Below are 13490 nucleotides of genomic sequence, written 5' to 3'. Positions count from 1 at the left end.
CATCCGAGTCTCCCATGTGGGTAGCAGGAATCCAAGCACTTGGGCCACCCTCTGCTGCCTGGTCAGTGCGTTTGCAGGAAGCTGGACTGAAGATGGAGGCAGAACTTGATCCCAGGTGCTCCAAAATGGGACGCAGGTGACCCAAGTGGCAGCTTAACCTGCTGTGCTACAATGCCCGTCCCTCGTTACAGATTTTTAAAAGTATATTTTTGGGGCTGGTGCTCTGGAGCAGCGGGTTTAAAGCCCCAGCTTGTGGTGCCGGCATCCCACATAGGCACTGGTTCAAGTCTCGGCTGCTCTACTCCAGAACCAGCTCCCTGCTAACGCACCTGGGAAAGCAGCAGAGGATGGCTCAAGTCCTTGGGCCCCTGCACCCACAAGGGAGACCCGTAAAAAGCTCCTGGCTTGGGATCGGCTCAGCTCTGGCCTTTGCAGCCATTTGGGGACTGAACCAGCAGATGGAAGACTTTTCTCTCTCTGCCCGTCTCTACCTGTCTCTGTAATTGTCTTTCAAATAAAAAAATATTTAAAAAAGCATATTTTTACTTTAAAACATTTGTCTATTTTATGTACTTGAGAGAGAGGGAAGGAATGGACTGACTGATGGACAGCGCCCGCGTGCTGGACCACTCCCCCAGACGCCTGCAGTAGGCGGGTCTGGGCCACCAGCCAGCCAGGCGCCAGTAACTCAATCTGATCTCCCACGTGCCCCAGGCACTTGCGGACCCTAAGTACACCGGGACCCAGAGAAACCTCATTTGATCAGGAGGGTAGCCAGACTCCCCTGGTGAGGCCTGATGGCTGCATTGTAGCCAGAGGAGGGCCTGTTCAGAGAGGGCAAACGCAGTCCTTACACTCTCTGCTACCTTGGAGACCTTGCTGGAAGCTCCAGCCCCCAGGGGGAGGAAGTGCATCCCGGCTACCATCTCAACAGCCCTGCCCCTCCCCAGCAGCGCCACTGGCTGCATCAGCCTTGCCTCAGCCAAAGGGTGAGCCTGGACCCTGACCCGGGCAAGCGAGGTTCAACTCCTGACCTGGACTGAAGAGGAGGGGAGGGAAGAGGCCCCTTCCCACTGCTGTGTTTCTCAGCTATAAAGATGCAAGTCCAGGGGCTGGCACTCCCCCCAGATGGCCGCAACAGCTGGGGCAGGGCCAGGCTGAAGCCAGGAGCCAGGAGTTTCTTCCAGGTCTCCCCCGTGGGTAGCAGGGATCTAAGGACTTCCGCATCCTCCACTGCCCTTCTCAGACCACCAGCAGGGAGCTGGATCAGAAGAGGAGCAGCCAGGACTCAACCTGCGCCCATAAGGGAGGCCGGTGCTGCAGGCGGAGGATTAACCTACAGCGCCACAATGCTGGCCCCACAAATTTCATTTTCTGTTTTCCAGAGAGCCAGCTGGATTTCTGCCAAAAGACTTTAAAAAAAAAAAGATTTATATGTTTATTTGGAAGTCAGAGTTACACAGAAAGAGAAGCAGAGGCAGCAAGAGAGAGAGAGAGAGGTCTTCCATCCGCTGGTTCACTCCCCAGTTGGCTGCAACGGCCAGAGCTGCACTGATCTGAAGCCAGGAGCCTGCAGCTTCTTCCAGGTCTCCCACACACGTGCAGGTGTCCAAGGACTTGGGCCATCTTGTACTGCTTTCCCAGGCCACAGCAGAGAGCTGGATCGGAAGTGGAGCAGCTGGGACTTGAACTGGCGCCCCTATGGGATGCGGGCACTGCAGGCAGCAGCTGTACCCGCTACACCACAGCGCCGGCCCCCAGAAGACTTATTTTTCATTCACCCTCACCCCAGAGAAAACAACTTCATTCCGTCAGTCAACCGGTGTTTATTGAACATCTGCTCCATGCTCAGTTCTGCACAGGAAGATGCTGGGGACAGCAGAGTGACGACTGTCCAGGCCCCTGCAGAGGAGGCCCTGGTGCGCACGGGGCCTCTCCTTCCCGTCCTCAGAGCGTCGTGTAGAAGTACATGGCTATCAGCATCACCGGGAGCTGCGAGAGGAGGCAGTGAGAGGCGGCTCCCCAGCCGCACGCCCAGACCCACTCCGCCCAGGGGCTCCCGCCGCTCACCGTCCACATCAGGATGGCAAACCCAAACCATGAGATGCCCCACGTGTAGCTGTCAATGGCATGGCCGATGTGCTCGAAGCAGCCCTGGGCAGGGGACAGAGAGGGTCTGAATGATGCCTGGGCAGGCTGGCAGCCGAGGGCAGGAGCCACTGTGCGCCCCTGGGGAAGTCACTTCCTGCCTTGGTTTTCTCACCTGGGCAAGGGGGAGCCCAGGACCAGTGCAAGGAGGAGCTGCCCCGATGGGGGCTCTGACCGTCAGGGTGACTATGATTTGAGCCAGCTTCCCATGTTGCCCACGAGTCACGCTGTGAGGATTTGTCTAGTCTGGCACCTCCGAATTTGGAGATGAGCTGGAGTGTGGCTGAGCCTGATGCCAGAGACTCCTGGCCTGGGAGCAGCGCCGACAGAGGGTCAGGGTGTGTGCCCTGGAGTCAGACAGGCCCAGGTTGGGAGCCCAGCTCTGCCGTGTCTCCCCTTTAGGGCCGAGGGATGATCCCAACCCTCTGGGCCTCAGTGTTCGCCTCTGAGAAGTGGAGATCTTGATAGCACTGCCTTTGAGAGCAGTGCCAGAGCCCCCGAGAGATACGGCAGGGAAGCTCCGTGCAGAGCGGGGCTCAGCAGTCACCGTCCTGTGGCCATCGTGGGCGTGCTTTGCACACGGGCTGCCCTCGCTGTGACACCTGATTTGAGATGTGCCTCGGCAGGATACCCCGGCAGCTATAAGCAGCTGGCGGGACCACGGAGGCCGGTTCTTCACTTAGTCTCAGCTTCTGGCTTCTGTCGCTGCCTCTGCACTTGCCTTGCTATAATTAACGACCCTCACTCACTGGGCCTGACCGTGTGAGGTCTGTGAGGTCGTGGACTCCTAGCTCTTTCCCTTACTGGTAGGCGACTTCTTCCTGTGTGTGTGTGTGTGTGTGTGTGTGATTTTTTTTTTTTTTTTTTTTTTTTTTTTTAACAGGCAGAGTGGATAGTGAGAGAGAGAGACAGAGAGAAAGGTCTTCCTTTGCCGTTGGTTCACCCTCCAAAGGCCGCCACCGCTGGCGCGCTGTGGCTGGCGCACTGCGCTGATCCAAAGCCAGGAGCCAGGTGCTTCTCCTGGTCTCCCATGGGGTGCAGGGCCCAAGCACCTGGGCCATCCTCCACTGCCTTCCCGGGCCACAGCAGAGAGCTGGCCTGGAAGAGGGGCAACCGGAAAAGAATCTGGCGCCCCGACCGGGACTAGAACCTGGTGTGCCGGTGCCGCTAGGTGGAGGATTAGCCTATTGAGCCGCGGCACTGGCCATACCTCTTCCTTTTATCATCTGAAAAATGGGGTAATCAAGGCCGGCGCTGTGGCGTAACGGGTAAAACCTCCTGCAGCGCCAACATCACATATGGACGCCGGTTCTAGACCCAGCTGCTCCACTTCCAGTCTTGCTCCCTGCTAATGGCCTGGGGAAGCAGTAGAAGATGGCCCAAGCCCTTGGGCCCCTGCACCCCTGTGGGAGATCTGGAAGAAGCTCCTGGCGTTGGATCGGCCCAGTTCCAGCTGTTGTAGCCATTTGGGAAGTGAACCAGCAGGTGGAAAACTTCTCTGCCTGTGACTCTGCCCCTCAAATGAATAAACAAATCATTTCAAAAAAGAAAGATTGGGTAATCATAACCTTTTCCTTGTCAGGTGGTGGTGAGGATTAAATAACAACGACGACTTATGGCACGGAGAGGCTCACTGAATAGCACTTGTTATTGGTTGGGCTGCTGTTAGCTCTGTTTTCTCGTATTCCCAGATAACCTGAGAAAAGCTGCAGGTGCCAGGTAGTGGCCAGACAGACCCTGTGAGCATCTCACTGGTTTGCAGAGAGAGTTGGAGGGGGAGAGCGAAGAGAGAGAGAGGAGAGAGAGGAGAGAGAGAGAAGGAGGGAGCTGGGTGGCACAGGAGGAAGAAGCAGAGAGCGAGCCGAGATTGGAGAAGGACAGCCAGGTGGGCAGACAGGTGCAGGTGCAGCGGCGGGAGAGGACGCACCTTGATGAACAAGTAATCCACGTGGCCCAGGCGGCAGCCCTCTTCGTTGACGGGAATGAAGTTTCCAGTCCGGCGACAGCACAGCGGGGGCCAGGGGAACACCAGCTCTGGAGTGGCCGCCCGGAAGGCTGATGTGTAGTTCACCCAGTCCATGGGCCCGGAAGTGCCGCAGCATTCTTGCTGGGGGTGGGGAGGGTCAGGCAGGCATGGGCTCAGGGCGCACAGCTGTTGGCCCCACGGCATATGGCAGGGAGAGAGAGGGCTGCCCCCTGCCCCCACAGATGGGCCCGACTTCCCCCTCGCCTGGCTGCGTGTGGGCCAGCAATGACGAGGCGAGATTTCTCCCAGGGATCGGAGGCAGGTGGGGAATCTGACTCAATAGCAATTTTCTGGCTTTTCCTGGCGCCAGAAGGTGTTTAATTGGTGGCCTCCAAATCCACCAAACAAGGGCTCTAATCCTGGCCAAGTGGGGACCTCAGTTTCCCCTGGCTACTCAGTCCTTTGTCTCTTCTGATGCAACATCCTCTGGGGTCTAATTAAGAGCTCCACTCTGGGGGCCGGCATGATGGTACAGCAGGGGAAGCCTCCATCACTTGGTACACCAGCACGCCATATAGGGGCGCCAGTTCGAGTCCCAGCTGCTCCACTTCCAATCCAGCTCCCTGCCAACACATCTGGGAAGGCAGCAGAGTTTGGCCCAAGTGTTTGGGCCCCTGCCACACTCACAGGGGACCCAGATGGCGTTCCAGACTCTTGACTACAGCCTGGCTCAGATCTGGCTGTTGTGGCCATGTGGGGAGCAAACCAGTGAATGGAAGATCTCTCTCTCTCTCTCTCTCTCTGTCTTCCCCTCTTTCTGTAACTCTGACTTTCAATTAACTAAATATTTAAAGGTAAGCTAATAAAAGTAAATAAATGGATCCTTTAAAAAAAGAGTATATGGTGGAACCTGGCACCTGGGCTTGAACCTGTAGCTTTGTGTCCCCTGCCCTTGTGTGACCTCTGCCGGCTTCCTTACGCGGTGGTTGTGAGGGTTATGTAAGTTTTATTTATTTATTTATTTTTTACTTAATGTATGTATTTGAAAGGCAGAGTGACACACAGAGGGAGGGAGCAAGACTTGCCATCTGTGATTCACTCCCCAAAAGTCTGCAACAGCCAGGACTTGGCCAGGCTGAAGCCAGGAGCCTGGGAGGCCATTTGGGTCTCCCACATGGATGGCAGGGGCTCAAGCACTTGGGCCATCTTCCGCTGCTTTCACAGGCACGTTAGCAAGGATCTGTATCAGAAGTGGAGCAGCTGGGGCCGGCACTGTGGCGCAGCGGGTTAACGCCCCGGCCTGATGCGCTGGCATCCCATATGGGCGCTGGTTCTAGTTCCAGCTGCTCTTCTTCCCATCCAGCTCTCTGCTGTGGCCTGGGAAAGCAGTAGAAGATGGCCCAAGTCCTTGGGCCCCTGCACCCACGTGGGAGACCCGGAAGAAGCTCCTGGCTCCTAGCTTCGGATTGGCACAGCTCTGGCCGTTGCGGCCGTCTGGGGAGTGTCCTTTCTCTGTGTAACTCTGACTTTCAAATAAATATTTTTTAAAAAATGGAGCAGCCAGGACTTGAACTGACATCCACTTGGGATGCTGGCTTTGCAGGCGGCAGCTGAATCTGTGCCACAGTGGCAGCTCCAAGGATTACATGCGCTTCCTTTTATTTTTATTTTTATTCTTTGACAGGCAGAGTGGACAGTGAGAGAGAGAGACAGAGAGAAAGGTCTTCCTTTGCCGTTGGTTCACCCTCCAATGGCTGCCACGGCCAGCGCGCTGCGGCCGGCGCACCGTGATGATCCAAAGGCAGGAGCCAGGTACTTATCCTGGTCTCCCATGGGGTGCAGGGCCCAAGCACCTGGGCCATCCTCCACTGCACTCCCTGGCCACAGCAGAGAGCTGGCCTGGAAGAGGGGCAACCGGGACAGAATCTGGCGCCCCAACCGGGACTAGAACCCGGTGTGCCGGCACCGCAGGTGGAGGATTAGCCTAGTGAGCCGCGGCGCCAGCCTACATGCGCTTCCCAAGTGCTTTGAACAACGCTAAACCAAAAGTCGTGCTCTGGAAATGGTTGCTATGATTACCGTTGTTATTCTCACTAATGAGCAGCACGCGGATTGGCTAAGAGCAGGGTCCCAAATCCAGGCAGCCAGAATCAAACAGCAGCTCTGTCAACTGCTAGCTGTGCCAGCCCCGGCAAGTGACTGTCCCTTCTGGCGCCACTTATTCACCTGGACAATGGCGATGACCAAAGCCCTGCCCTTGTAGGGCTCATATGAGTGCTTTTCTTAAAAAAAAAATTATTTATTTGAAAGGCAGAGTTACAGAAAGAGGGAGAGGCCCCACCAAATGGCCACAAAGGCCAGGGCTGGGCCAGGCCGAAACCAGGAGCCAGGAGATTCCTCTGGGTCTCCCACGAGGGTCCAGGGGCCCAAGCACTTGGGCCATCTTCCCAGGTGCATTAGCAAGGAGCTGCATCAGAAGTGGAGCAGCCGGGACTTGAACCAGCACCCACATGGGATGCCAGCACTGCAGGTGGCGGCTTAACACACAGTGCCACAGCGCCAACCCTGGCAACCCACTGGGGGCAGGCATTTGGCCTCACAGGTGAGATGCAGCTCAGGACCTCCCAGTGCCAGGTGCCTGCCTGCCTGCCAGTGTGCATCGGTGGGGCGGGGGCAGCAGGTGATGGCTCCAGAGGTAGGGTCTCTGCCTCCTTGCTTGGCCCAGCACCAGCTGTTCTGAGCACTGGAGAGCGATCAGTGGATGGAAGACCTCTCTGGCTTTCTGACTCTCAGCCAAATAACAACATAAATAAATTTTTAAAAAATTGTGTTTAAGAAGCACTCACTCATCTTCCGTGGGCATGCTGTGGGTGCTGCTACGCCTGTGGGCAGAGCCCCAGGCCCTCGCAGCCGCCCGCTGGCCCTCACCCACCTCAATCATGATGCGGTCCCAGAGACGGGTCAGCTCCCGGCCCTGGTCCGTGTCGGCACTGTAGAACGTCAGCATCTGCTTGGTGATCAGCGACGGGTTGGACACCATCTGCAGGGGCCAGCAGAGGCCGAAGGTCGACCTCGCCCCTCCCCCTGCCCCGCTGCCCCCACTCCCGGGCCACGCCCCCCGCCCCGCCCCTGCTCCGCCCGGCTCACGTAGTCCCGGTGGGTGTAGGAGGTGATGCAGGAGGCGCACTCGAAGATGTAGACGATGAGCATGAGCACCAGGTACTGGGGAGACACCGGGGGACGGGGACACCGGTCAGGGGGAGCCAGTGACCTCACAGCCCCTTGAGGGATCAATCAACGGGCAGTACAGAACAGGGGCTGGCACTGTGGTGCAGTGGGTTAAGCTGCCACCTGTGACTCTGGCATCCCATGTCAGAGTGCTGGTTCGAGTCCCGGATGCTCAACGTGTGATCCAGCTCCCTGCTACTGCGCCTGGGAAAGCAGTGAATGATGGCCCGTGTGCTTGGGCTCCTGCACCCATGTGGGAGACCCAGAGGGAGTTCCAGGCTCCTGGCTTTGGCCTAGTCCAGTCCCAGCCTTCTCAACCAACCAGGGAGTGCACCAGCAGATGGAACACCTCTCTCTCTCTCTCTGTCTCTGCCTCTCTGTAACTCTGCCTTTCAAATAAATAAATAACCTTTAAAAATGACTCCAGACATTTCTCCAGACAGCCAGGAACCTTGGGCTGGGGCTGGGTGCTGGCGGACGCGAAGGAAGGAGTGAGTTCTGTGGGGTGTGCCGATGGCGTGGGGGCCAAACAAGCCAGAGGGGCTCAAGCCTCGGTGTTGGGTGAAAATGCCTTTCCCGTCCTCACCCTCATCCTTAGACACGCCCAGCTGTTGTACAGCCATGTCCTTGTCACTCAGAGCCATGTGCAGCCCAGGAAGGAACAGTGCGGGCGGGCATGAAGTAGAGGCCAGCCCGGGCCGTCCCCACGAAACCAGGACGCAGGTACACTGGGCTTGAAATGCCACCGATCTACGCTCCGATCTTCCCTTAGCACATTCTTAAAAATCCTATCTCTTAGTTAATGAAAAACTAATAGAGAGGAGACAGACACATAAAAAATAATAATTGAGTAAACATCTAGGGCTTTGGTTAAAATGTTCTGCCGGAGAAAAAAGAAGGAAGGAAAGAAGAGGGGGGAGGGAGGGGAGGGGGAGGGAAGGAGGGGGAGAGGGAGGGAGGGAGGCTGTTCCTCAGCTCCATCCTTCTCAGGAGAGTGCCAAAGCCACCCGGTCACCCCCTTCCCTGCCTCCCCCAACCCCCAGGCACCCTCCCTCCCTCTCCCCTCCTCCCCCCTCCCCTTCCCTCACCCCTTCCTCCTCCCCCTCCCTCCCTCCCTCCCCCGCCTCCCCCCTCCCCTTCCCTCACCCCTTCCTCCTCCCCCTCCCTCCCCCCTCCCCCTCCTCCGCACTCTCCCTGGCTGTGAGGTCTTCCCTTGCCCTTCCCTGCTCCTGGCCTCCTTCCCCTGCACTGTGAACCCCCCTCCTTCTAGGACTTTGCTTACCCCCTCGCCCCAGTGCCCTGCCCAGGGCTGTGCACCTGCTTCCTGCTCAGTAACCCTGCTCCCTGGAACTGGAAGGACCCCCCCCTATAGAGGATGCCCGGTGCAGGGGGCCTGGGTGGGACTCCCGGCTCTCCCAGTCACCTCACAGAGGCTGTGGGCCTGTTCAACATCAGTTTCCTCCTCTAGCAAGTGGGTTGAAAAGCACTAACTTCTGGAGAGATCACGGGAACTCATTTTCTTTTCTTTTTTCTTTTCTTTTTTTTTTTTTTTTCTTGACAGGCAGAGTGGACAGTGACAGAGAGAGAGAGAAAAAGGTCTTCCTTTGCCATAGGTTCACCCTCCAATGGCCGCTGTGGCTGGCGCGCTGTGGCTGGCGCACCGCGCTGATCCGATGGCAGGAGCCAGGAGCCAGGTGCTTTTCCTGGTCTCCCATGGGGTACAGGGCCCAAGCACTTGGGCCATCCTCCACTGCACTCCCTGGCCACAGCAGAGAGCTGGCCTGGAAGAGGGGCAACTGGGACAGAATCCGGCGCCCTGACCGGGACTAGAACCCGGTGTGCCGGTGTCGAAAGGTGGAGGATTAGCCTATTGAGCTGTGGCGCCGCCCATGGGAACTCATTTTCAAAGCTGCCCACCCTAGTGCCGGCCCGTGGGAAGTGTCGGTTATTGCCGGCAGAGAACGGGAGCTGACTCGGATCTGTTGCTGCTCAGGTTCAGACTGGTTCTGCCACTCACTTGCTGTGTGACTTTGGGTAAGTGAATTCACCCCTCTGAGCCTCACTTTCCATTTCTGTCAAGTAGAGTCACGATGATGCTTGCCCGGCCCCCCCACCCCATCCCCACGCATGCCCTGGGGTGCCTCACCGTGAGGATCATGGAGCGGCTGCGGCACAGAGCGGCGCCCACACCGAAGCTGGCCACCACGAAGAAGGAGAAGCCGCAGAAGATGGCGATCCAGGCGCCCGCGAAGACATCGTCCTTGCCGGAGACACCCATCAGCGGGTACACGCGGTACTGGTCAGCCGTCACCCACACGGTCTCGGCGAACAGGGCCAGGCCTGACAGCTGGACACACAGGGCAGCGGGGCAGGGAGCGGGCTCACGGCTCCGGGGGCCTCCGCGAGCAAGTCCCTTCCCCGCTCTGAGCCTCCCCTGGCCTCTCTGCAAAGTGGGCACACAGCAGGGCTGCGGCTGGGGCAGAGGCCAGGAGGGAAGGGAGGGCCCAGCGAGAGCCATCCCAGGGGAGAGCAAACAAAGCCTGGCGCTGGTGCATCAGCCTGCCTTCCCTTAGTGTGAGCAGGCTGCAGAGGTCTGGGGAGACGTGGAGTGAGGAGGTAAGGTGAGGGACAGGTGTTTGGCGCAGGAGTTAAGACAGGCTTGGGACACCCACATCCCAATCCAGAGTGCTGGGTTCTGGTCCCAGCTCCACTCTCCACTCTGGGTTCCTGCTCATGCCCACCCCAGGAGGCACTGATGGCTCAACCACCTGGGGCTCTGTCATCCACCCACCTGGGACACCCGGATGGAGTCCAGGCTCTGTCCTGCCTTTGGCCTGGCCCAACCCTGGCTGTCTGGGGAGTGAACCAGCAATGAGAGATCTCTCTGCCTTTCAAATAAAATAAATATATAAATATACTTTTTGGGCCGGCATCCCATATGGGCACCGAGTTCTAGTCCCAGTTGCTCCTCTTCCAGGCCAGCTCTCTGCTGTGGCCAGGGAGGGCAGTGGAGGATGGCTCAGGTGCTTGGGCCCTGCACCCCATGGGAGACCAGGAGAAGCACCTGGCTCCTGGCTTCGGATCGGCATAGCGGCCATTTGGGGGGGGGGGGAATCAACGGAAGGAAGACCTTTCTCTCTCACTGTCTAACTCTGTCAAATAAAAAATATATACACTTTTTAAATATATATATATATAAGCTTATTTTGCTGCAAAAGAGTTGAAATCTACGCACGCATTTTCCACGACCTTTTTTCAGGCGCTCTAGCAGCGTTGCTACTTCTCAAGGAGGGGAACTTGGGCCATGAGCATGAAAATTACAAAGGCAGTGGCCCTGTGGCCTGGTCTTTCCCCTGGAGTACCAGTCCCACAGATGGGCCCGCTCACGCAGCCCGTCACTAAGGGATGGCTCCGGCAGCGGCAGGATGCCCCCATGCAGCCAGACAGCTCTCCCTGGCCAGCTGCTCCGCCTCCGATCCAGCCCCCTGCTGTTGCGCTGGGGAAAGCTGCAGAGCATGGCCCAGGGGCTTTGGGCCCCTGCTGCCCATGTGGGAGACCGGGATGGAGTCCCTGGCTCCCAGTTTCCACCTGGCCCAGCCCTTGTTAATGGTGGCCATTTGGAGAGTGAAACCACAGATGGAACATCTCTTTCTCTCTCTGTCTTTCCCCCTCTGTCACTCTGCCTTTCAAATAAATAAAAATAAATTATTTAAAAAAAACAAACAAACAAACAGTAAAAGCTGGCCCCTTGCACATGCTCATGGTAGCTGCTTTATGGGGGACTCGTTTTTTTTTTTTTTTTTTTTTTTTTTTTGACAGGCAGAGTGGACAGTGAGAGAGAGAGACAGAGAGAGAAAGGTCTTCCTTTGCCGTTGGTTCACCCTCCAATGGCCGCTGCTGCAGCCGGCGCACCACGCTGATCCTGGCAGGAGCCAGGAGCCAGGTGCTTTTCCTGGTCTCCCATGGGGTGCAGGGCCCAAGCACCTGGGCCATCCTCCACTGCACTCCCTGGCCATAGCAGAGAGCTGGCCTGGAAGAGGGGCAACCGGGACAGAATCCGGCGCCCCAACCGGGACTAGAACCCGGTGTGCCGGCGCCGCAAGGTGGAGGATTAGCCTATTGAGCCACGGCGCCGGCTGAGACTCGTTTTTTGTTCCCCGCCGTAGGGTGCCGTTGCTCTGGCCAGTGCAGACGGGAACCACGACACCAGCATGACCCGAAACAAAGGAATCCAGCGACTCTCTCCTCACAGCGCTGCTAACTCCACTCCAGCTTACCCAAGGGAAAACCGAAGCCCAGGAAGTTCTACCATTGGCCCCAGGACCCACAGCTAGAAAGTGGCAGAGCCGGGATTTGAACTCGGGCAGCCTGGCTCCAAAGCCATGTGCAGGCATCATTTTTTTTTTTTTTTAAAGCATCGACATTCATTAATGACATTGTTGTTATTATCATGGGCATCTGTGCCCCAAGCGGTCACTTCACGTCCTCGGTGATATCGATGATGATGGCCGGCTTGTGCCCGGCGCTGTCCCTCGGCTGAGGGCCAAGCGTGGAGGAATGCACACAGCCAGGACAGAGTATAGACGAGCAAGGGGGCAGAGACAAGTTGCGCTGCTTAATAAGGTCCCTTGGCTGGGGAGAGGCGGAGCTGGGATTTGAACCCCGGGCTGCTCTCTTGAGAGTCTGCAGCGCCAGCCTGCTGGGGAGTCTGGGACCCTCGGGCCCACCCCTCCCCAGCACGGGGGAGGGAGGTGCAACTCACCAGAATAATGATGTTGCCCACGACCAGCAGGCCCACCACCACCGGAGACCCCTTCTCCGCCTCTGCTGCTGCTGGAGCCATGGTCCTGCCTGGGACGCAGGAGCAGAGGTGAGGCAGCGCAGGTGCGGGAGGGCACGGAGGGGACGGAGGGCCCACCCTCCCCAGCAGGACTGCCCCATCACCCCACAGACTGCTCCTGCTCCCTGCAGGGCCCGGGCGGGCGGTAGGGGTGTGCTGGGCCTCCCCCAGTCCTCGTGGTGGGCTCTTTAACAGAAGGGGAAACCAGACTCAGCACTCACTGGCCTCTCTGAGCCCCGGGAGAGAGCCCCCTCCTCACCTCCTTGGCCCAAAGCTGCTACGGGCCAGCCCCTCCCACAGCACCTGCCTATATAGGCCCAGGCCCCTCCCTGGACCAGTCCCCAGGGAAGTGGGGAGGGTGTCAGGGGAGGGGAGCAGAGGCCAGGCAGGCCGGCCAGGAGGGGCGGGCAGTTCTAGGAGCTCCCTGCCACCCAGGTGATTTATAGACTTGAAATTCCTGATTGTGCGATGGTCCGGGCAGGCCGATGCACCTGTGGCCTCTGGGGCCCAGGCTGCCTGGAGGGCTTTCCGGGTGGGGTTGGAGAGCTGAGCGCCCCACCTGGCGTCTCTGCCTCCACGTGGGCTTCCCGGGGAGCCGCATCTGAGCCCAGAATCCCAGAACTGCCTCCTTTGCCGGGGCGCGACCAGGGGCAGTGGCTCCCGCTTCCCGAGGTCAGGAGCCGGGTGGGGGGAGATCCCAGCCGTGAGCACGGGGCTGGGCTGGGGTAAGGGAAGGCGACAGGACGGCCAGTGAGCCGGGCGTGTGAGGGCAGGCGGTGGAGACCAGAGCACAGAACACAGGGACAAAGCCGGCAGTGCGCACTGCTTCAGATCGCAACACTAAGAGACCTAGGGTGCAAATCCCAGGGTGGCCTCTTCTGTGCCCAGCTGCCGAGGGGGTTTCCTCGGGCCGCTGTCCCGGGGGCGGCGGCGGCGGCAAGCGAGGGAAGCGAGTCCACAGCCGCGGCCACCCGCAGGGCCGGGGCGCCTCCGCGCGCTCTCCCCGGTGGCGCCCCCTCGTGGTTCCGCGGGCGCGCCGCAGACCTCGCCCGGGACGCCCTAGAACCCCGGGGCCGCCCGGCGCACGCGAGCTCAGAACGCCCCCGCCAACACGTAGGCTTGGCCCTAACCTTGGCTATAACCACCAAGGGAGGTGGTTCATTTGGTTTTCACTCAACCCGCTTTGGGTTTAAGATCCTTTTTCTCTCTAGATTTACATATATCTTAAAGCACTAAGCAGAAAATTTAAATAATAATGACCGTCAGGTACATTTGATGAGTTTAGCTTAACAAATTTGCAGAACAATA

At 58.3% G+C, this 13490-nt stretch overlaps 1 protein-coding gene across 2 annotated transcripts; it reads right to left on the bottom strand.

Annotated features, from left to right (window-relative positions):
- Positions 1–1806: 1806 nt before the first annotated feature.
- Positions 1807–12466, bottom strand: UPK1A (uroplakin 1A). 2 transcript variants are annotated; one of them, XM_089319426.1, is made up of 8 exons: positions 12442–12466; positions 12105–12193; positions 9489–9689; positions 7262–7336; positions 7047–7154; positions 4076–4300; positions 2071–2154; positions 1807–1992 (listed from the first exon to the last, which is right to left on the bottom strand). In XM_089319426.1, the coding sequence occupies exons 2-8, from the start codon at positions 12183–12185 to the stop codon at positions 1948–1950; spliced, it is 819 nt and encodes a 272-aa protein (XP_089175552.1). In that variant the 5' UTR covers positions 12186–12193; positions 12442–12466; the 3' UTR covers positions 1807–1947. The 2 variants fall into 2 exon arrangements, with proteins under 2 accessions (XP_089175552.1, XP_002722268.3); XM_002722222.6 differs by having other exon boundaries at positions 4076–4255; positions 12442–12465.
- Positions 12467–13490: the final 1024 nt, after the last annotated feature.

Source organism: Oryctolagus cuniculus, chromosome 18 (assembly GCF_051225735.1).
Source record: "Oryctolagus cuniculus isolate XC-2025 breed Fujian yellow rabbit chromosome 18, ASM5122573v1, whole genome shotgun sequence".
Lineage (NCBI taxonomy): Eukaryota > Metazoa > Chordata > Mammalia > Lagomorpha > Leporidae > Oryctolagus > Oryctolagus cuniculus.
Note: the sequence above shows the minus strand (reverse complement) of the source record. Positions and strands in the feature narration are given on the sequence as shown.